Genomic DNA, 21976 nt, shown 5'->3' with positions numbered 1-21976 from the left:
GCTCCCCAACAGAAGTACAGGGAGGTTAATTTTCCTCCTGAGAGAACAAATGAATGTTGTGGAATGCAGGCTAGACTGTGGTTTTGTAGCCTGCATTTCTTACCCTAGTTCTGATTTCCAATGAAATTAAAGATAAATTTGGATTTTATCATCTCAGTCACACATGTGCATAAAAGATGGAAGCAGAGAACACATACGATTTTACATTATTTCTGGTTCATAACCACCTATTGGATTTTGTTTTTCAATACTGCATTTTAAAGTGCATCAACACAGCGGATCTTCCATAGCACATCCCCATCCAAGTGAAGAGCCTACTCCAAAAATTCACAGAATTGCATTTGTAAAGAAACATCTTGGTTTGTTTTATTAGATTCCAGCCTTTGACTCCAAATTATATTGTGCTCTCTTAAGCTGTTTTTGTACAGAAATATTCTTCCAACATGAAGACTGCTTGGAGTGCAGCAGGGAGACCGCGAGGAGCGAGGCACTGTGGCACCCTCTGTTAGAAACCAAGGATGTGGCGTCTTTGAGCAGAGGTAACTTCAGTCTGGGTCACAGATGTGGAGGAAACCTGGTACGCAGTGGAGATTAAGCTGGTGTTTAAGAAAGCCCATGCCCCAGAAAGGGAATCATTTCAGGCAAAGCACAGTGGCTGCATCTGGAGTAGACTGGAACTGCATGGGGTCCAGCAGTCTCTTTCATGACAATTCCTTCTTCCACATACACAGCACCTCCTGACACAGGTTAACGTCTAGCCTGTAAAAACTGCACTTGCTCATCCTTTGGATCCATTTTTGCTCTACTTAGCAAATTCAGTCAATTTCTTCCTGATGTTTACTGATAGTACATGATGAAGCTACAGATTTAAAAAAACACTGAAGCAAAGTCCAGCTAGAAGGATGGCAGAGCAACTGTAAGCCAAAATTCAGGGCTTATAGGGTTTTTTTTCACCCTATTATTACAAAGAAAACTCTAAAAACATGCGAAGTCCACTTTGCAATGTAAGAAGATAAGTTTTTGCAGCAAATCTAAATTTTAGATATAAAAGGATCTTTTTATTAAAAAAAAAAAGTCAGTGGTTTGAACAGAGCATCAGAGTACTTTGACACTGTAATTTTGACAGGATATTAGAGAGGATTTTCCAACTAGGTTTTGCAAAATCCCTTTGAAGTAAAGCTTTCTGCTTCTGGGACTCGCGTTACTGCTCATGGGAAGTATTGGAATTACTGCTTTCAAGATAAGGAGCCACGTCAGTGAGATCACAAAGTCCCTTCTCAGTGAGAAAAGCAAATGGTGCTGTTTTTCAAGTAAATCTAAAGAGATCAGGTTGGGTCAGCAGCACCGCCTACCCGTCTGTGAAGTCTGCTTTCCAAGTTTGATGGCTCCATTGTTACCATTTTCATGAGGATCTAAGGGTGGAATCTGCCGACCTGAAACAGAAGAGGCAATGAATTCAATTTTCCTCATGTAGTAAACAACACATGCAGCAGCAGAATGATTTAGTTTGCATAAGAATCCCATCTGTCAAACTTCACCAGAAGACAGCAGTCTCCTGTGTACCTTGAATATTTTCTCTTGCATCCTGCTTATGAAAAGATTTTTACATTTAAAAACATGTATGAAATATGTCTATTGAGAATGCATGAAATATATTGAAATTATGTTGTCCGTGTATTTAAAAATACAGTTATCTTACAACTAAGAAAAATTCCCGGCTTTCTCCTAATTGCACCTAAGTGTGAATGGTGCTAGTTTAACAAGATCTTGCCTGCCCTAAATCCGCCTGGCATTTAGTCCTTGTACACAAGTTTTACAAAGCGCAGCAACTAAACGCATGCTGCCTATATCTGAAAAATGAACCTGTTCTCCTGACTGAATCCCTCCCTCCTTTGAGGGGTACCCATGCCTTTCCAGTTGACAGCTTTGATGACTTACCACCCCCTTCCCCACAAACTCTCCTGACTTTTTAATCATCTTATGGGGCAATTATTTTAAATGTTTTAAAGAATTTCAGCCATCACAGCAGAGCTAGAGATATCTCCCTGGGGCAGAAGGCACTGGTCCAACTCCCTCCTCTGTGTGCCCTTCTAGAACTGCTGCATCTTCGTCTAACTGGCTTCCTACTCATGGACAACATACAATGTGCTTGGTAATTAGAATCATAAATGGGAAAGAAGATCCTCCCAGGTCCAATCTATCTTCTGTCTCTGGTGTGGGCCTGGCTTTTCCATTACACCCATTGCGTGATGTCTCCATCAGTATTTTGGAGTCATGGTAACATACTTCTCATTACCTTGTAGATTTCCTGATTTTTTTTTCTGAAGTTTAATCTACTTCCTATGAATTATTCCTGGTTTTACTATTATGCATGTTAAATAACAAGAAGTGGAATATTTAACATTTGCTTGTTACACGCCACTTTCAGGGAGCATAACGATCCTGTAAACAGCTCATCATTATCCAGGTGGATTTTACAGTTTAGGTTTCCACATCCTTTGCTGCTTTTATTCACAGCTCTCTTTTGGCAAATGTTCCATGAATTACGTATCTGTTGAAGCCTGAGTCCTACAAATTACCTGGGGGAGCAGTTGTGGGAGGGTGAGTTTAAAGCATTCAGGTAAAATCCAAACCCAGTGAATCAAACCACAAAATTTCATCTGTAAAACTTGTCCTTAAATTACCTTTGGTCAAGCCCATCGAAATTTCACCTCTCTCAGTCAGTCTGAACAGGTATGTTATACAACAAACAAAAGCGTGCCTTCTGAAGCAGATAATCTTGGCTGTTTGTACAAACTGAATGAGAGGGGGAAAATTCCTCACATTACTAAGCTAAAGATAGTGTATTTGGTCCAACAGAGTGAGAAATGGGTATCTTGAGGGCTGAAGCACACATAAGCACTGGCACTGCAATGCTGCACCCTATTCAGGTCACTAAAATATCACCTTCACACCTCGCTTACATTGTTTGGACTTCACCACCTTACTTTTGTTTGGAAGTGCCCTTCAAAATGAAATTTAAAGCAGAATGAGTGGTTATAGACACAGCTGTTACATGCATTAGTTCTGCTGGCTTTGTTTGGAGACTAAAGAGAATCCACTAATTATTAAAACTGCAGAGAATAAGAAGAATGTTCCAAGAAGGTCACACTGTTGTCGTAGAGACCTGCAGGGAACTTCTGCATCAGGTACCTACTCTTTCCAAAATGCTTTCAACTCAATCCCAGCTACAATAAAACCCCATCATCCGACCCAGAGCACAGTGTAGCCAAAAAATTGGAATCTGCAGGCACAGTTTCCATAACATACCATTAAGCAAATTGCTCTCTAAACACTTGGTTCTTCTAACAGCAAGTTTAGAAGAGGAGAGCTTTAACATGCTAACTAGCTTAAGCCCGCATTAAACAACTATATTGCCTCTATTTGTTTTTCATTCAGTGTTTCATATTTCTCATGAGTTTCAACTCTTTTCTACAGTACTCTTGATGTGTATGCAAAGAAACACGCTAACTTATCTTCAGAACAAAATCATTCCAGGCTTCAAGGTCAACGAGCACTTTGTCTAGTTCAGACCAGGACACAATATATACCAGTAAGAATCACTTTGACGTATTTCATTTCTCAAAACAATAAAACCACAGAGATAACAACTACAAATAATAAAGAGAAAAAAAAATCTCTAGACATAATATTTGCTGATTAGTTATTCTGGCCTTTGAACTTCAGTGCTATTTGTCATTAACTAGCCCTGTTTCTGTTGTTTGGACACCCCTTGAATTCAATACAAGGAAATAAACATTTAAACAGTCAAAACTTTTTTCAAGTTTAAGACTATCTTTTTTAGTAGCTGAGTTTTTTCTCATTTATGATTTCTTTTGTTACCAGATTTATTAAACCCTTAAGTCATCGTAGTTTTAGTAACAAGACTTATCCCTGCCCAAGCAGCTTTTACCACCTGATGTGCAGTTGACAGGAGTAACTCTCTTGGAGTGTAAATTCAGTCTAACACCTGAGAACCAGCTCCATAGCAAATGATACAGTGATTTTCACCAAGGGTCAGGGGAAGCGAATAACAGTAATCAGTCAGAAACCTGTCTGATTGTGTCTCCCTGGGCCTCCTTGACAGCAAGACGCTGTAACACAGAAAGCTTTACGCAGCAGCAGAACACTGAAGGTGAGTAGTGAAATGCTGAGCCTGCACCTACACTTCCTTCTTCTAAACCAGCTCAATCAGTATTGCTACCTAAAAGTGCCGTGATCATCTGATCTTGTCATTCAGGTCTTGATAAATATAGCATCAATATTGCTGACACCAACTCAAATACAGCTGGCACCGAGTCAGGATCAACAGAGGTCATAAACTTAATTAATTTTAGAAGGTATATAAACATTTAAAGTGTGTATCTCACTGGCATACATGGTTCCAGACCAATAAAAAAATGCCCCTGTGTTAGATAACCTACAGCATGGTTATTAATAATTAATCAGTATTATTAAATAATATTAAATATTAATATTGTTAATAATCAGCATGTTATTTCTTTCATGCAGTTGATGTCAGAAAGGAGCAGTAGTGCTCTGACATCCAGCCCTGCAATTCCCCTACTGAAGGAATAAAAAGATTAAGGCAATTCTTCAAACTGAAAACTGCTCTGTTAAGATAGAGTCAGCTCAAAAGGTGCATGGGCGATTGAACTCATCTGTTGCTTAACTTGAATATGACAAACTAGACCACAAATAGAGTCTTTTCTCCATTTGGCAGAGCAGGACAGAACAGAACTAGCCAGCTTCTCAAAGGCCACCAACAGCACGTTTTAAGATTCCAGATTAAACAGCCAATCACACAGAGAAAACCAGATCTGCATACATTTACTTAAGAACTCTGCAGGTGAACTGGTTAAATAAGGAACTTAAGGATATACTATTATTGAGACAGCATAAAAGTCCCATATGGTTCCCAATTCTGGTATTTCTATGGAGGAAGACCAGCTGACTGCAATTTAAAAATTAGATTTTGCCCTTGTATTTATATCTGATCATATATTTGGGGTTCATTTTGCTAATGTTCGGACCATGCTTCACAGATTTCACGCAACAAAACTGTTTGTAACCATGCACCTCTACACATTTGTGCAGAGGCGTTGGTATCCTCCATGATCTCACTGTAGTAAACACACGATGGTGTGTAAAACAAGGGTCACAAGAGACTGCCCAAATACAGAGTTACAGAAACTGTCATTGTTCTGAAGTGAACCCTCCAGGTTAACAGGTGGGAAGCACTAAATTGATCTCATCTCCTCCTTTCTGGCATGTTTGAATTTGGCTGAGGCAGTCCAGCATGAAGGTCAGGGTCCTCTCCAAAGCCTGGTAGAATTCCAACTCCTTCTACTGAATGTGAGATTTGCTGATGTAAAGAGATTAATCAGCACTCTGGGAGTTGCAGTTCTGAGGGTGCCAAAGGCAAAGAGATTGGGAAATGGGAGGGTGGGACAAGAGATAAGCAAAATGGGAAGGAATTAAAATGAAAACTGGAGCAGGGAAGCCAGAGAGATGCAAGGACTGGGTGACAGCTCTGTGAGCAGAGTTGAAGAAAGGCAGATGGGGATTGCTTTGCTGCAGCTGGAAGCAGGATGCATCATCACAGTAACAAAATCTGCAATTTGTTCCTTTTTGAATGTGACGCTCCAGTTACAAGCTGTGGCATCCATTACCTCAGAAAAATTAGGCTTGGTGTTGAGCTTTTTGCTTTAGGTTTAGGGTTTGTTTGTTTGCTTGTTTGTTGCTTTGTGGGTTGTTTTTCTTTAACATGAAACTACTTTCATCACTGACCTGTACAAGACTGCATGAAAGGCTGGGAACAGTCTGAAAGCTGAGCATAAGGGACAAAACCCACCACTGGTTACCATGCTGACAAAGGGACAGACACAACAATGCATTGAACAGATACTCATTTAGGGTGAAAACAGATGTGATGTGATCAACCCAAGGTGGCACACCCAGATAACGAAGTCCAAGTCCAAAAGAAGCACAGTCTTACTGTCTAACACAGCTACAACAATTCTGCCAAGGGTCACAGGCAAGACATCACAGTGCTGCATGGTGGCTTTCTGCTCATTTCCCCCATCTATTCTCTTCCTGAAAATCACATAGAAATTCGTTTTTTAGGGGACTGAAGGATGGGGAGATTAGTTCAGGATGTGAGATCCATTTCACTCTGCCCTGGAGCAGCAGCCTGGCAGCTCCTACAGCTTAGGTGAGCTTTTCTCATGGCTCACCTCAGGAAAGGCAGACTTCTTCAAGTAGTTGTACAACAGCTACACAATGGCAGAACCTCCTCCTACAATTGCTATCTGTATCACAGCAAGGTGAGCCCCTGCAAAGCATTGCTCTCCATAAACCTCATTAATAAAGCACAGCCATTTGTGAAAGCATGGCAGAATGAAGCAGGTACATCTTATCCAACAGTTTTGGCATCTGCATACAAGACTTCCTGCACCTGCAGGATTTAGGACAGACACATCTTAATCTCCCCAAATACTTTTATCCTTCGAAACCACTTTCACCAATATTTCAGAAGTTCCACATGACTCTCACATGGGTTATAAAGCTTGGCCCACTTACCAGTCTCCACTTTCTTTTTCCCCCCATACTTATAGTGAAGCAGGATGACAGAGATGACAGCTGTTTACTTCATGTTGTAAGCTTTCGTGCAAGGTAACACATCTTTACAATAAAGGATATTGCATAACTAAACACAGTTAAGTTGCAATTATTTTCATACTCCTAATAGCATATCTAACAGCATCTCCAAGCAAGAAAATAAAGCAAAAGTGTAGATTGCTGACACTGAAATTCTTGCTAGGGGAAGCAGCAATACAACTAAATTTTGCTTGTTTAATTAAAATCTGCTGGAAAAAGAGAGACCTTTTAAATCTTACATGCATTAAAGTAAACAAGAGAATTCTTAATTACTTTAATTACTAAGACATGCAACCTTGATTTGATGTCCTGCCTGTAATTAACTTGAGGTTGTTTTGGTTTATTCACTAATTTATGTTAGAGAGCTCTCCTATGGTTGGAAAGAAATCCAGGACCTCACACATTTGACTTCATAAGTAGTCCAAAGGCCAGCAAGTTTTGCTTCATTCATTAAAATTTGAAAGCAACAGGAGAGCTAACCCTAGAACAGGGAGCATAAACTGTAAAGAATATAATCTCAAACATAAATTAGGGCAATGTTTTTCCATCCTTTCACAGGGTGTTCACAGGTGAACACCCCCTACAGAAATTCAGTTATGACCTTGGGCTGCCTGAAAAATGGTGTGAATTTCTTTGTAACATAAATGTACTTTCTTTTCTTCTTAGACCTCTCCAAAGTAGTTCACAGATAGCAAATCACAGGACAAAAACTACCATACTCATCACTCACAAAGCTTGAAAATTGTCCACCTGCAATCGCGCCCATCCAAATCCATCTAAATCAGCGCAAACAACAACGTCCGCTGGAAAGGATCCCTCCCCATTCCACAGATGGATGCTCCACAAATTCCTTTCTGGTTTGTCCAGAATACAGCTGATTAAACTCTGAACTCTATAGACTGGATTTGGTTTGAGGTTTGGGGTTTTTTTTTCCTAATCTCCTAGTATTTCTAGGAAACGAGTATTTGGGTTACATTAAATATTCAATATATGAGCTGCTGGCAAAGCATCAGAAAATCAATAGCTTCATACATTTATTAACTGAGCATTTACCACACGAAAGGATATATCCCGAGACAGAAACTCTCTGCTCTAATTAGGAAGCCTCATCTAGGAAGAGCATCTTTGTCTGGATTTTTAATCCTGCCTCTCCTTCTCATAGTACTAGCATCAGTAAGACTGAGCATGCTAACAACTCTTTACACACTTTCCATAGAGCGATTCTGACAATTTCTCTCCTCACTTCCCTCTCACCCTTGACAGAAGATGCTGAAATGCTTCAATTGTGCCCCTTTTGGTAGAACAACTATCTCCAACATATTCCAGACTTCAGAAATATAATAAATGCCCATCATCTACTTCTTTTTGCTTAAGCACAAGCATATCTCACATTTCACTTGGCTAGGTGTTCTTCAGCAGTTCACTCATCACACTGCTTATTTACCTTTGGACCTACTGACGCAGACTGGTATTAACCTGGGAGGTACAGCCCCGGCTCTATCATTTATAGAGGCTGGCTTTTACGTGATCTTCCCTTTCGTATCTGGGGCATCTTCACGTTAAAGTAACAGGCAACATACACAGCCTGAAGAGAAGCAGCTGGTTGTATACTACACTTTAATAAGGTAACTAAGGCTTATTTGAGTTCTTAAATGAATGGGTGTCTGAAAATTGCAAGGGTGTGACTGCTACTAAATGACAATACGCTTGGGACAGCTTATTTAGTCATGGAAAACCATCCAGTTTTAATGGGAAAGCTGCCTTCCCAAACACAAGCAATGGTCAGCAGACTAAAGCCCCACAACCAAGAAGGGGCAACACAGAAATGGTATGATCACCTGCACAGGCACGGCTTTATACTGTATTATACTGCTATTGGATAAATACATTCCAGTCATTTTTGCTGCTGCTGAAGTATAAACCAGTGACAAGGAACTGCTGCGTGTATGATTTGTCTAAGGCTGGGAATAAAAAATTAATAACATTTGATCCTATAGACAAGCAGCTATTAAAAAAGAATTACTGGAACACATGAACAAACACTACAGTAAAGCCCTTTTTATCAAAAATCTTCCAAGAAAGACACTGGGAAAAATTTAGAGCAAGTGGGGGATATGCAAGTGTACTAAAAGTATTCTTTTCTTGTTTACAGGGAAATCAAACCAGCCATGTGACATTTCACAAACACTGTGAGCCTTCAGTCAGGCACTGCTAAATGTAACCAAAGTGTAGTGGTTCCTATCTGAAATCACAGGGGTACAACAGACAGCCAGGAGCTACATCCTATTATGCAGCTCAGAGAAAATTCTCCAGCATGGAGAACACCAACTTCGCTGACTCTTGTGTTTAGTCTGCTTCTTCAGCCTTATTCACCTGAGCACATGGACTGCAGAGTCCCCCTCCTGCCAGACTGGCCCCATCTTGAATCAGAAACTTCTACTCTCACATCCTGTATTTTCTTGAGAAGAGTTAAGGACAATGGATTTGTGCTGAGACTGTGATTTAGACATCCCTCAGAGCAGTCAAATCCTCAAATCCTGAGAGAAACTTATCATAAAAATCTTTAAAAAATAGTGTACTGTAAGAACCTCAGAAACTAAGTGATGTCTCTCTATATATAATCTCTATAATTTATCCAAGATTTGTCTGATTGTCAGCAAAACATCCCAGTTCCCCTTTTATTTTCTACCTTCTTTGTATCATTATGTTGAGTAAGTTTTTCCCACTATACTATATCATTATGTTCACAGTATTTTCCCTGAAAAAAAAAGACAGTTGTTAGATACTTTACGAAGGAAAAATGATTATGTTCAAATGCCTCTGAGAAATGAAAAGCATAAGCAAGCAGGAGGTAAATTTTTTAGCTAAATTAAAATGTAGTCTTATCCTTTCTGTTTGGGGTATCAATTTCTAGAAGGTTTTTAATTGAGAAATTCTCCACACATGTTGGAATATCCTTCCAAATCCAGGCTGTAAAATAGACAACATGTACAGCCTACCTACAATATCCAAGGTAAACAGAAGTTGCTGACTCTCTGTTCAGAGACTGGGGATATGGAGCCCTTGAAGCTGAAGCTGACTGGGATGCACCGTGCCCTTCTACAGCAGCACAAAGAGAGGGGCACACACTCTTGGGCAGCATAAAAGCAAAAATAAGGCTGCAGCATGACTTCTAGGGCCCCACACGAACAAAATTACTCAACAGTGTAGGAGACATGGCCACAGAGGGTCTTCATAGACTTGTGAAGGTAGAAATAAAGCCATCAACTTGGGCTGGACAGGACCTCTTTGAAATTGCACTGAAGTGGTGTGAAACATCAGAAAGTTACCCATATCCTCTGCCCAGTCACAACCATACTGATTCTCTTGCTAGTTAAGCCGGTTTCCACTATATTTCTATAAACATACACTACCAATTCTCTCCTTTCTCTCCACTGAGTACTTGATAAGGTCATGAGTACATCCACTGAGACCAAATACTTCTATATATAGAAATAATTGCCTGTGGAATTAAGTGCACTTGCCTGGGTATCTAGTTCATACTAAACTTAATTTAGCTGATTCTTCTCATCTGTTATATCCATTATTAGGGACAGCGTATGCTGCCAGCTGCAGTACTGCCTATCAAAGGCAGAAACTAATTAACTAATTGTGTGGCAAGGATGAGCTCCTCTGTGGGAACATTCACAACCATCAGGTGCAGACAAACTATCACAAGGAAGAACCAGTTCCTCCAGCAAGCCATGTTACACACTCCTTTGTAAAGGAGGCAAAAGGAAGGTAGTGTACTCTAGAACATCAGTTCTCATTAAGTGCTTCAAATACATCCCACCCAAACAAAGCAAACATTTGAACAGACCCCGTCTCAGGCAAAGTGTAGTAGATAATATGAGCTGATTGTGAATATGGGAAATGAAATACAACTTTAAAAGAGGCTTTTGGGAAACAATGTTGAGTTTCTGGACATGCTGCGCCCCAAAGCAGGATTCCTGGAGAGGAAGAACCACCAGTAGTGGAAAAGGATCAAGTCATGAAGCTCTGAAAAAATCTCAACCCTTACAAGCCTGAGGATCCAGAGAGAGCAAACCAATGTCACTGCAATGTCTTTATCATTCCTATGATTTTTGAAAGTTGTGGAGAATGAGAGAGGTTCCCTACAACTGAAGAAAGGTGAATGTTGTACATGTCTTCGAAAAGGACAGTAACAAGCCATGGACCTATGGGCTGGTTAGCCTCACTCATCTTCCTGGGAAAACCATGAAGCAAATCTTCTCAGAAACTGCTTCTGAGTACATGAAGGTGAAGAAGTGACTGGAACCAGTCAGCACAGACTTACCAAAGGTAAACCATGTCCAACAAAACTGGTTGCCCTAAATAACAGTATGACTGAACTGTGATTGAGGGAGAGCATTGGATGTTTTCCACTTTGACTTTATCAAGGTTTTCCATACTTTCTCTTTACAGCATGCTGGTATGTCCAAGTTGTACAGTCTAGATGGTAGACTGTTAGCTGTGTGAAAAACTGGCTCAATCATCAGACTTAAAGGCCAGTGGTTAACACTTTGCATCTACCTGTAGACCAGTTATAAGTTAAATCCATGCTTAATACATTCTACCAGTGGCCTGAAGGAGGAAAACATACGCACCCACCTCAACCCTCAGATGATACACAACTCACTGGCATGTTCAATACCCTTGAGGGCAGGGCTGCTCTTCAGAGGGCCTTAGGCTGGAGAGAGGAATGGGCCAACAGGAGCCTTATGTGGCTCAGAAAGGACAAATGACAAGCCCTGCTTGTGGGAAGGAAGAGCCCTTGGCTATGAGACAGGCTGGGGACTGGCTGCCCAGGAAGCGACTCTGCCAAAAAAGACCTGAGGGCAAAAAGCTGAGCATGAACCAGCAGTGCCCTGGCAGCAAAAATGGCCAACAGCATCCTAAGTTATACCAACAAGAGCAAAGCCAGCAATCAGGTGAAGTGGTTATCCCCTTCCAGATATAGTCCAACGCAAGCTGGTTAATACATCCAGGCTGGGGCCCCATGATACAAGAAGAATGTTGACAAACCGGCACAACTTCAGAGGAGGTCCACCAAGACAGTCAGAGGGCTGGAGCACTTGCCCTGCACAGAAAGGCTGAGGAAACAAGGCTTGGCTGCAGTTCAGGATGGAGGCAAGATGGCCATGGGGGACTGCAAAGCTGCCTGTCAGTACCTATGGAAGGGCTGCTAAGAAGACAGACCCAGGCTCTTTACTGAAGTGCATCCAGGACAATGAGCGACGGTGGCCATGAATTGAACCAGGAGAGGTTTGAGCTTCATACACTGGCAGGATGCCACTGTGAGGACTATTTAAACACCAGATTCAACTGCCCAGAGAGGTTGTGGAATCTCTGCTCTCAGGCCCAGACAGACTGGCCAGAACAACTTGGTCTGAATTCACTATCAAGTCTGCTTTGAGTGGGATGTTGGACTGAAGGTCTCCTAAGGTCCTTTCCAGCCTGCGAGGTCCTTCCTACTTGCAGGCAGAGACCACAACTGGAACCCCTAGAAGGCAAACTGAACAAGATGTCTTTTCTTGTCCTCATGAGGAATGTCAGTCTCAGCTTGTCTAAAAGTCCTGGAGAGAAAACATTCTTTTTAAACAGATTCCACTGCAATGACTGTTCTCTTCTTATCACAGTTCTCCAGGTGCATTTCTCAACATTTAATTTTTTATCAACATGATGATAAGATCAACAGTATCAGCCCTATAGTAGGCTTGGTCTGAAACAGAAGATGTAACCCAGGTCAGGATTTATATACAGATTTAGAAGGAATAGGCTTAACCCATATCTACTATCTACTATGCTTTGCTCTGGTGTATTCAAAGTCATTCTTACTTTATATCAGCATAAAGTACAACCATGCTACTTGCCCAGTAGATTTCTTGATGTCCTTGGGAAAGAAGCTTTTAGATTTGAAACAGACAGTTATTTTTCAGAAGGCCTCCAAGCAATCACAAATAAATAAATGGAGCATTTACTTACTTATTCCTTGAAAAAGTTCCTCAATGTTAACAGCATTCTTTGCACTGGTTTCAACAACGATCGCACCTATAGATTCTGCATATTCTTTGGCATCCTTCATAGGAACCTCCCTACCAAAAAAAGAAAACAAACAAGAACATAACAAATTTTCAATAAATAATCAAAAACAGTGCAATCAAAAAAGCATTAGTACGCTCTTCTCTGCAAAAGCAGTACTATCTTTCTTCTTCTTATGGCATCATCGTATCCTAATATCAAAATTTCACCAACGATTGAGCTACAGTTTTCTTGGACTTGCTGCTGAATCCATGCCTTGAAAAAAGGAAGATAATTTAAATGATGACCCCATTTGTTTGTTTTGGTTTTTTTTTTGGTCAAACTTGACTGTGATAAAAAAATCATTAAAACACAAGAGAAAAGACACAAAACTCTGCTGATCCAGGCAGCAACCGGCACTATCCACACCAAGTGTTTAAACAAGACAGGGTATGACCATGGTGAAGAACATGTGTCTAAGTGTTTGCAAGCAGCAAGAAAACAAGAGAGATTCTGAAAGAAATATGGAAGCCACTGACTGAGCACATACGCAATAACAATCTGGGACTGCCAGATTCACCGAGGAGTGATCACCATTCTGTGCCATGTCACCGCAGTAATATCATCTTAAAATCACTGGTAGAACATCCTCACTTTGTAGCCATCACTTCATATGTCAAAAGCTGCTAAATGCAGTTTACAACCTGCAAGAGACCTCTGCCTCAGACACAAAGCCAAGCCCCCTGCTGACCTTGGATATGCCTGAATCAGGTGGCAAAGCTGAATCTGCCTGTGTTCGCTGCTGTCCAAAACCACCACTATTCCTGAGACTGAACACACTAACAGGCACCCAAGGTGTATCCGATCAGGGGAGACACATTGAAACACCAGGCTGCCAGCCTTATTTTATTTCCAGTTGTTCTATACACCAGCTGCTGTGATTTGTGTGGCTTTACAGCTCTGTTGCACATGCTGCTCTGATGTACCAATCCAGAGACTCCCAGTACAACTTCCTCCTAGTATGACTGCCTTGGGCTTTGACAGAAGCTATTTAGGTGGGAGCACAGCAATGCAATTTCACAATTAGTTTCTGAAGGTATGTATTTTAAATTAATCAGACCTGCTGCTCATGGGAAATGTGCAGAGAGGCAGAATAATTGCCTGGTTTATTACAAATGGTTTTCAAAAAATTAGCCTACAATTCCAGCATCTGGATTCAGAGCTTATTTCCATGACTTGCTTCTTTGCATTATACATCTTCTTATTGCAAAGACACATGGAAAGCAGCACTCCCATTACTATTTCTGTAACGGCACCTTGGCCTTGTTTATGAAAGGTACCACCATCTGTGGATGGCCCTGGAGATAAGAAAAAAGGAATGTAACTATGTGAGATAATATTCAAACAACAGTAAAGGAAGAGATGTGAGAGCATAAGTTTATGTAATGAAGACTGTCAACTTGCTATAATTTAGATGAGGACGCAAACTTCAGGAACGGAGGAAATGGTTCAACAGCAGCAAGTGACCATATCCCAAGGAAGAATCACAGAACTTCTTAGCCCCATCTGATGACATTTCTAAAGGAGGCCTATAAGAGACCACAGCACGTGGGCAATAAGCATCATGCCACCCAGTGCTGCCAGCACCAAGAAGGCTGCATACATCAAGTTAACGTAATCTGGATGTCAACATTGCTAAGATGCTACCTTGTCAAAAGGAGAAGCCTAAATGCTTGAACTCTAAGCCTAGAGATGAACACACGCAAGATAGGGTGAAGAGAGAAGAAAGAACCATCAGCAGAGTGCTGAGAAAGCGTTATTCCACAGCTACTGGGAAAGTTAGAGGAATACCTATTCTGAAAGATGCAAATTATTTCATAGAATCACAGAATAGTTAGGGTTGGAAAGGACCTTAAGATCATCCAGTTCCAACCCCCTGCCATGGGCAGGGAAGCCTCACACTAAACCATATCACCCAAGGCCTTGCCCAACCTGGCCTTGAACACTGCCAGAGATGGGGCAGCCACAGCTTCTCTGGTCAAGCTGTTCCAGTGTCTCACCACTGTTGTAGTACAGAATTCCTTCCTTGTATCTCATCTAAATCTCCCCTGTGTAAGTTTGAACCCAGTATCCATCCCAACCATTGTGTTGATACACTCTGCCTTGAGATTTTCTGAATAATTACTGGATAAAGAAATATTCTGGAAGCAGAGAGGGAAGATCTGAGCATGAAATTCTGCTGAATTCTCTTAACCAAGGATCTGGCAATTTCCAGTGAACACTATTTCTTAAGAATGTGTGCCACATTTTTAGGGAAGTAAAATACTTGTAGCTGCCATTATGACTACTGACTTTCATAACGCTCAAAAAGTATTTTGGACACTTAAAACAATTTAACACTGAAATCTCAGCTCCTGTCTTTGAAACTACTTTTTAATAACCTGCCAGAGGACAGGACACATATCAGAAAGAAAAAGTCTATTACTATTACTTATAGAATGCCAAATACTCAACAGTACTAAAGCTTACAGCACTATAGCAAAGATGAGGATTTTTACTAAACAAAATTGCCTGTCTCCCTATAGAAATTCCTTCAATACAGAGGAGAAATTTACTTCAACAGAGTGCCAAGATCTGCTGATAGCCTAATTAACAACACTGAGAAAAGCAGCATGACCCCTAAGTGTCCCAAATCCATCCTGGCAGCTCAAAACCAAATTTTAGATGCTAAATGAGCAGGGTAACATCGTGAATGATTTTGAGAAATAGTGTCAGTCTCTTCCCAAAGGAGGATAATCAGTTCTTATTGCTTCCATTCATTCCTCCTTACATTATATCTTCTACAGTCACAGAGAAGGCAGAATCAAATCAACTTGAACCAGGTCAGCCTGTCCTCTTTTGCATCTGTTCACATTGGTCTTAAAAGCAGCTGTCTCTCTGATATCCACCAAAACATCTGCCAAAAGTTCTACAAAACCAAAGCGAGATGCCAAAAATGCATACAAACAGCAGCTTGCTCCTGTGTGCTCACATAATTTTATTTTTAATTTCTCTGTGCCCAAAGGCATACGTATTTTCTACTCACTGGAAACAACCTGATAAATTGGTGACATATTTCACCTGAAATTATTTTTCCTGAAGTAAATTTGAAGACATAAAGCAGTCAGAGAATGCATACAGCTACATGTGTTGCATAAATAATCAGATTTCTGGAAGGACTGTGAAAACATATCACGTACAAGACAGTCTGCTCTCTATTTTTCCACCAAAATCTCTTTAGTTGGACATCACTGGATGACTTCAGAAAGAAAAATGGCTGGGGGATGCAGAAAAAATAGCTGCATGAAAAAACATTCTCAAAACTATTAATAATTATGGCGAGGAAAAAAGCCTCCTCCCTATAAATAATAAAATTAAAAAAGGAATAAGAGACATTAGTTCACAGGGTACCACGAGGACCATGCAAACACCAGAACATTTTGTGCATGGAAAAGCTGTACTGGCTGAACAGGAGCAAGAAACAGATGATCAGCAAACAGTAAACAAGTAATGTTTGAGAATAACATGGTGGGAAGATCACAGTCACTCTGTAAGGAACCCCACTATCCCCACAGCTTTTCTAGCGTGCAGGGTTTTCTTCATGTCCTCAGGTGGAATAGCATTTAAAAGCTTGCTGCCATGGCAAATGCTACCAAAAGCAGGGCAAGGGCTGGTTATGGATTCACTTGCAATTGCTGCCATTTGTCACAATCTCCAAACTTATTGCCCTTGATTTAATCAGGCAATTGTATTCTGGGAACACTTACGCAATAAATTTAAAGTGACTCTCAGAGCAATTGAAAAGTTGTATTTGTACTAACTGGTTTTTGGGTTTATTTTAATAATCATCCTTTTTTCCTGCTTCATATTTGGAAACTTATGTTTTGTCTTACAGCACTCAGTTTCACCATGTTGACAAGCATCATGCCAATATACTGTCTCCCCGATTCTTAGCCCAGCAGAAACCAGGAGTCTTCTAGAATCAGGGCTTGTTTTGGTCTTATAGGAATCAATGACTCAGTTTGTGTTGGTTCATGGCTGATGGGGGCAGAGGTGAACAAAGAAAACAACCCTCAAAAAGAACCCAAAACACATATGCCTTGATTGCATATGCCTTGATTAAATAAAGCACTGCATCACTTGAAATTACACACATGCTTCAGGGCTCTGGTGAACCCAGACCAACGTAATGATTATAAAACTACAGGGGGATGTATTTGAACAACCACACGAGCCTATGAGATCCTAAAAGGAAAACATCAAATATGAATGTTAAGTGTGTACTCATAGTTGAAGCAAGAAATTAGAGAGTCGTGGGCTGACACAAGATATCATTCCTATATAGCAGAATGTGCTTCCATTTCCAGAAAGGATAAATGCAAATCCAAAATAGAGCTAACAAGCAGAAGAGTGACTGGCTTCACTCTTAATGCCAAACAGCACCATGGCAGCTCTTCTGCAGGAGTGCAGATACAACCATCCCCTTTCACTCTGGAGGTTCTTTGCTTCATGCTGGTGACACAAGTTTTGCTTGAAGTTATGCTCCTAAGAAACAAAAATGCACTTTCTACACCCAGTATTATGGGACAGTTTCAGTTTTGGCAAAGCACAAGTTCTCAGAGCTTCTCTGTGAATAACATTATTCTACCTCAGGCCCATCCTTTTAGCTCTACACCGCTGGTTTTGCTCATTGCTTCATACATTCTTCCCCTTTTCATATGAATGGGATACAATAAAGAAAAAAGAATACTTCTCCATTCCAAATGGTTCAGCAGCCAAAGGGTGTAGATTGCACAAATACACATGAAGGGCAGTAAAAGAGGGATAAAAATAAGTATGTAATTCAAATTGTGCTGCTGCTGGCAAGTTTGTTAGGAAAGGCTAAATAGAGCTGACCAAAATTACATACTGTTGTAACAATGGTACAAATTGGTTACCTGGAGGAAGGAAACAATATAGTTACTGCAATCAAAGCAACAACAAAAATAATGTATTACCTGATATCAGAAAGATCACATTTGTTTCCAGCAATGGCCATTACAATGTTTTCAGGACCATGTTCTTTTAGTTCTTTCACCCATTTCTTCAAAGTATGAAACGAATCCTAAGTCAGAGAAATAACAAATAAGCTAAAAGCCAAGGCTCCACTGATGTATTTGCTTATTTTGTGAAGTTAGAGGAACACAGTTTTGACAGTATTAATGCAATACTAACTTTGTAGATCACAAGACCAGATCACTTTATCTATGTAATCTGCTTTTTAAACTTTAGGTTATAAGACTTCCTCGAATTAATCTTGAACTTGGACATTTGGCCCCTTTGCCCACGTCCCTTTCCCCTCTCCCCCAAAGCACTGAATGTTTTTCTTAAACTTTCCTTTTTTGGCTAGTAGCCATTTCCTTCACTTTTAATGTGAGCTTCATTTATCTAAGTTCTGCCCAATGAGTTAACATCCCAACCACTGTCATATTTTCAGTAACACCCAGGAAAGCTTTCACAGTGACACTCCTCTCCCCTCATCTCTGAATCTGTGACCTGCTAACCCCCAATTTACTCATTATGAAACCAAAGGGACAAGTGAATATTCACTTGGCTTTTTCCCTCCAAGTACAAAATCCAAACACTTTTTGATGTTACCTTTTAATAGTAAATTTTCTATTTCCTTACACTGATGAACAAACAGCATTAAAATCACTGTTGCTCCTAGGTTGAAATTATTACTGAAACTCAAAGTGAGCTCCCAGATATATAATAAACTGTTTTCCCCCTTCAGAAATGCACCTAAGAGTTATGTCTAAATCAGCAACAGCTGTCTCAGTATCATTGAAGGGAGAACACTATCAGTCATTTGGAGAAAAATGAAATCCATTGTTTTAATGATCAACAGTGAATATTAAGCATCAGAAAGTGAAAAACACATTGACCTTCCTCTCCTGTTTTCCCCTCTTGAGCTGTTCCACATAAGCTTGGAGAAAGGCAGGCAAAATAAAACTCTATTCTTACAATGCATTACAAGATCAACTGTGAGATACATGAATTAAGAATAAACATCAATCCAGCATGATTCACTCTTCCTCATCTTTTCTTGGGAAATTAGAAAAGGAGAACAGTACTGCTGTGCAACAGTGGCCACCATCATCATCCACAGATCATTACACTAATGCACTGGAGAATCAACCCAGCCCTCCCAGCCTAGTAGTAAATAATTCAATTGGCAGGGAAGGAGTAAAATGCTAGCAAAGTGTCATGACCATCCACCCATTAACACCACCTCTAAGTCAGCTTTATCAGCAGGGGTTTCTTTTAAAAGCAGTGGAAGAGGCATTCAGCTAGAACCTCCTTGACTCCTCTGCCTGAAAACTGAGCCAGAGCCTTTTAGGATCAGAAAATATAATTTTCATTTCAAATTAATAATGTTAAAACAAAGGCCAGAGACTTTATATTTCATTACTGGCTTCAAAGTTAAGATATGAGTCCCACAGTGCAAACAGGAGATGATATGCTTAGTTAAAAATAATTAGTTTTAAAATCAGTAATATGCAAGCAACTGAACTTGTGTTCCATTGATAAAGCAACCAGCCGCTTTTCATAGTAAAAATTCAATTCCATACAGAGAACAGAGGTGGTGGTGGTGGGAGGGGGTATTGCAGGGTATTATCCTGTCTACTCAGCCAGAGGAAATCCAAAGGAACTGACAAAATGCAGTCTCTGACCTTTTGTCTAGATGAAGTTTAAAAAACACAGAAGCAGAACTTCGTGTTTAATTTTTTAAGCCAGTGGACACCTCCATCCAAGTCTACACAAACTATCAAAGCCCCACAACAGGGATTAACTTGTAAAAGCTTCTGAAGTTATGGGTTTTAATTCCAGCGCTGGTCCAAGCAGAAGAGTTGACTCAAGCAAAAAGCATACAGGTGGTCTTACCTGTTTGGTGATATCATAAACTATCACGGCTGCTGCTGAACCTCGGTAGTACATTGGAGCCAAGGAATGAAACTGTTAAAACACAACACCCCCCCAAAAAAACATCATTAATAAATCACAATTATCACAATCTGTGTCAGATCACAAAGACCTGCCATGGCAGGACCACTGACTTTCTTTCATCCCATAGAGAAGAGACTTTTTGAGTGGTTGCCCATCTCTAATTTTTCTCAAATGTCAAAGAAGCAGAGATCCCTTATCTCCTGCTGTTCTTCATCCTGATGGATTTATGTAATCAACACTTAGTGGTTCAATGCATCTTTTCCGCTAAAGGGCACGGACTCTGAAGACAAATTCTGATACACAGATCACCTACACTTGCAGGGCCAACTTGACAGCATTTAGACCCCTTCACCTGACAATCCGCAACATTTTGCTTTGTAGTTGGTAACAGACTGGATTCAGCTGGGGCTCGAGTTTTATAAAACACTGCAAATGACTTGGATAAAATTAACTTGTCAAAAAACTCTGACCACCTGTCATGTTTACTTATCTATGACAGATAGTTAGAAAAACACAGGTTCCTGCAGTTCAGTTACTCTTCAGCTTCTTGTTTCAAGGGAAACATCCTCCAAGAAAAAAACCACAAGCAATAAATATGTTTATTATAACAACAGCTTGCCAATGACAGCATAATTTTCGTAATTTACCATGACTAAGCAGCTGATTTATAATTTCAGCTTATAATTACACAGAGAAAGGAAGTCGAAAAGGCTTTCTGCTGATTCAACTGAACTTTGTCTTAAGCAAACTAAAAATAATCTTTCTTGGAAAATACATTTACCCTCACTGTACTCTCGCAGCCATTTCACAAATCTTTATTTGCAAAGTGATCTGCAAAAGCTTCATATAAAGCTGCAGCTAATAGCAGAGGTCAACTGCTAAATCCAATGCATTACTAGGGCAGGGCATGAATCCCACTGCCCACTGAACATGCACAGATCCACGTGTTACGTTGCAAACCTCTGCAGATTTACTGGACACATCCTTTTCTCAGAACTGCGATTACAGACTGAGCATTTAGACCTAGCAGCCTGCACGTTTCTTGCTGTTTCACGTACTACGTATAAAGTGAGTTAATTGTAGTATCGGTTCATTTGCCAGTGTGTAAGCTGTTCATCACAGATAACACACTCGGTTCAAGGTTGATACTTTCTCTCATAACAGCAAGGATGCACAACAGCAGTGACAGATGGTCAAGTGCTGAAGTGCTTTGGGGAGCGAGGCAGGTGGGAGAGTTCGTTAATAGGAGAAAACAGCAGGAAGGAGGATGAGAAAAGAGAGAGGAATCGGTCAAGAAGCATGATCTTAAGAAAAGGGATCAGCCAAGATCCTGGGGGAGCTGGTGAGACACACGTTCTTCAGGCTTTCAGTGTGTGGCTTGTATTACTTGCATGTTTAATGCAACAAATGCTTTCCAGATTTTTTGGGCTTCCAGATCATGCCATTCATTTCCAGTGTGTTGGACTAGAATAGGCTATTTCAGTTGGAAGGGACCTACAGTGATCGTCTAGTCCAAATGTCTGACCAAACCAGAGCTGACCAAAAGTTAAAGCATGTTATTAAGGGCATTGTCCACATTCCTCTTAAACACTGACAGCTTGGAGCACAGACTACCTCTCCAGGAAGCCTGTTCCACTGTTTGACCACCATCTCGGTAAAGAAATGCTCCCAAATGTCCAGTCTGAACCTTCCCTGATGGGACGCAGCTTTGAACCATTCCCTGGATCTGAGGCAGAACAGATCAGCATTTCCCTCTCCACTTCTTGGGAAGCTGTAGAGAGCAATGAGGTGGCCGCTCAGCCTCCTTTTCTTCAGAGTAGACAAGCCCGAAGTCTTCAGCTCCTCACAGGACATTCCAGCTCTTTCAGCTTTGTTGCCCTCCTCTGGACACAGTCAAGGACCTTCACATCCTCCTTAAACTGTGGGGCCCAGCACTGTACACAGCACTAGGAGTGAGGCCACAATCACCCCTTTTGACCAGCTGGTTCTGCTGTGTTTGATGCACCCCAGGATGCAGTTTGCCCTCTTGGCTGCCAGGGCACACTGCTGACTCCTACTGAGTCTACTGCTGACCAGCACTGCCAAGATTCCTTTCTGCAGGGCTGCTCCCCAGTCACTCACTCCCAACTTATATTAGCGCCTGGCATTACTCCATCCTAGGTGCAGAATTCAGCATTTCAACTTGCCAAAT

At 40.8% G+C, this 21976-nt stretch overlaps 1 protein-coding gene across 1 annotated transcript in view; it reads right to left on the bottom strand.

Annotated features, from left to right (window-relative positions):
• Positions 1–1032: 1032 nt before the first annotated feature.
• RAB31 (RAB31, member RAS oncogene family) overlaps positions 1033–21976 on the bottom strand; it is a 61000-nt gene continuing 40056 nt past the window's right edge. Inside the window, exons 4-7 of the mRNA XM_061448802.1 lie at positions 19723–19794; positions 17796–17902; positions 12724–12833; positions 1033–1433 (exon numbers count right to left, since the gene is read on the bottom strand). Of these exons, the coding sequence (XP_061304786.1) occupies positions 1336–1433; positions 12724–12833; positions 17796–17902; positions 19723–19794 (387 nt within the window). The 3' untranslated portion in view covers positions 1033–1335. The remainder of the gene's footprint in view (positions 1434–12723; positions 12834–17795; positions 17903–19722; positions 19795–21976) is intronic.

Source organism: Pezoporus flaviventris, unplaced genomic scaffold (genome assembly GCF_033815535.1).
Source record: "Pezoporus flaviventris isolate CSIRO_AGI_PZ_B2104156 unplaced genomic scaffold, CSIRO_AGI_Pfla_v1 ptg000007l, whole genome shotgun sequence".
NCBI classification, from domain to species: Eukaryota; Metazoa; Chordata; class Aves; order Psittaciformes; family Psittacidae; genus Pezoporus; species Pezoporus flaviventris.
Note: the sequence above shows the minus strand (reverse complement) of the source record. Positions and strands in the feature narration are given on the sequence as shown.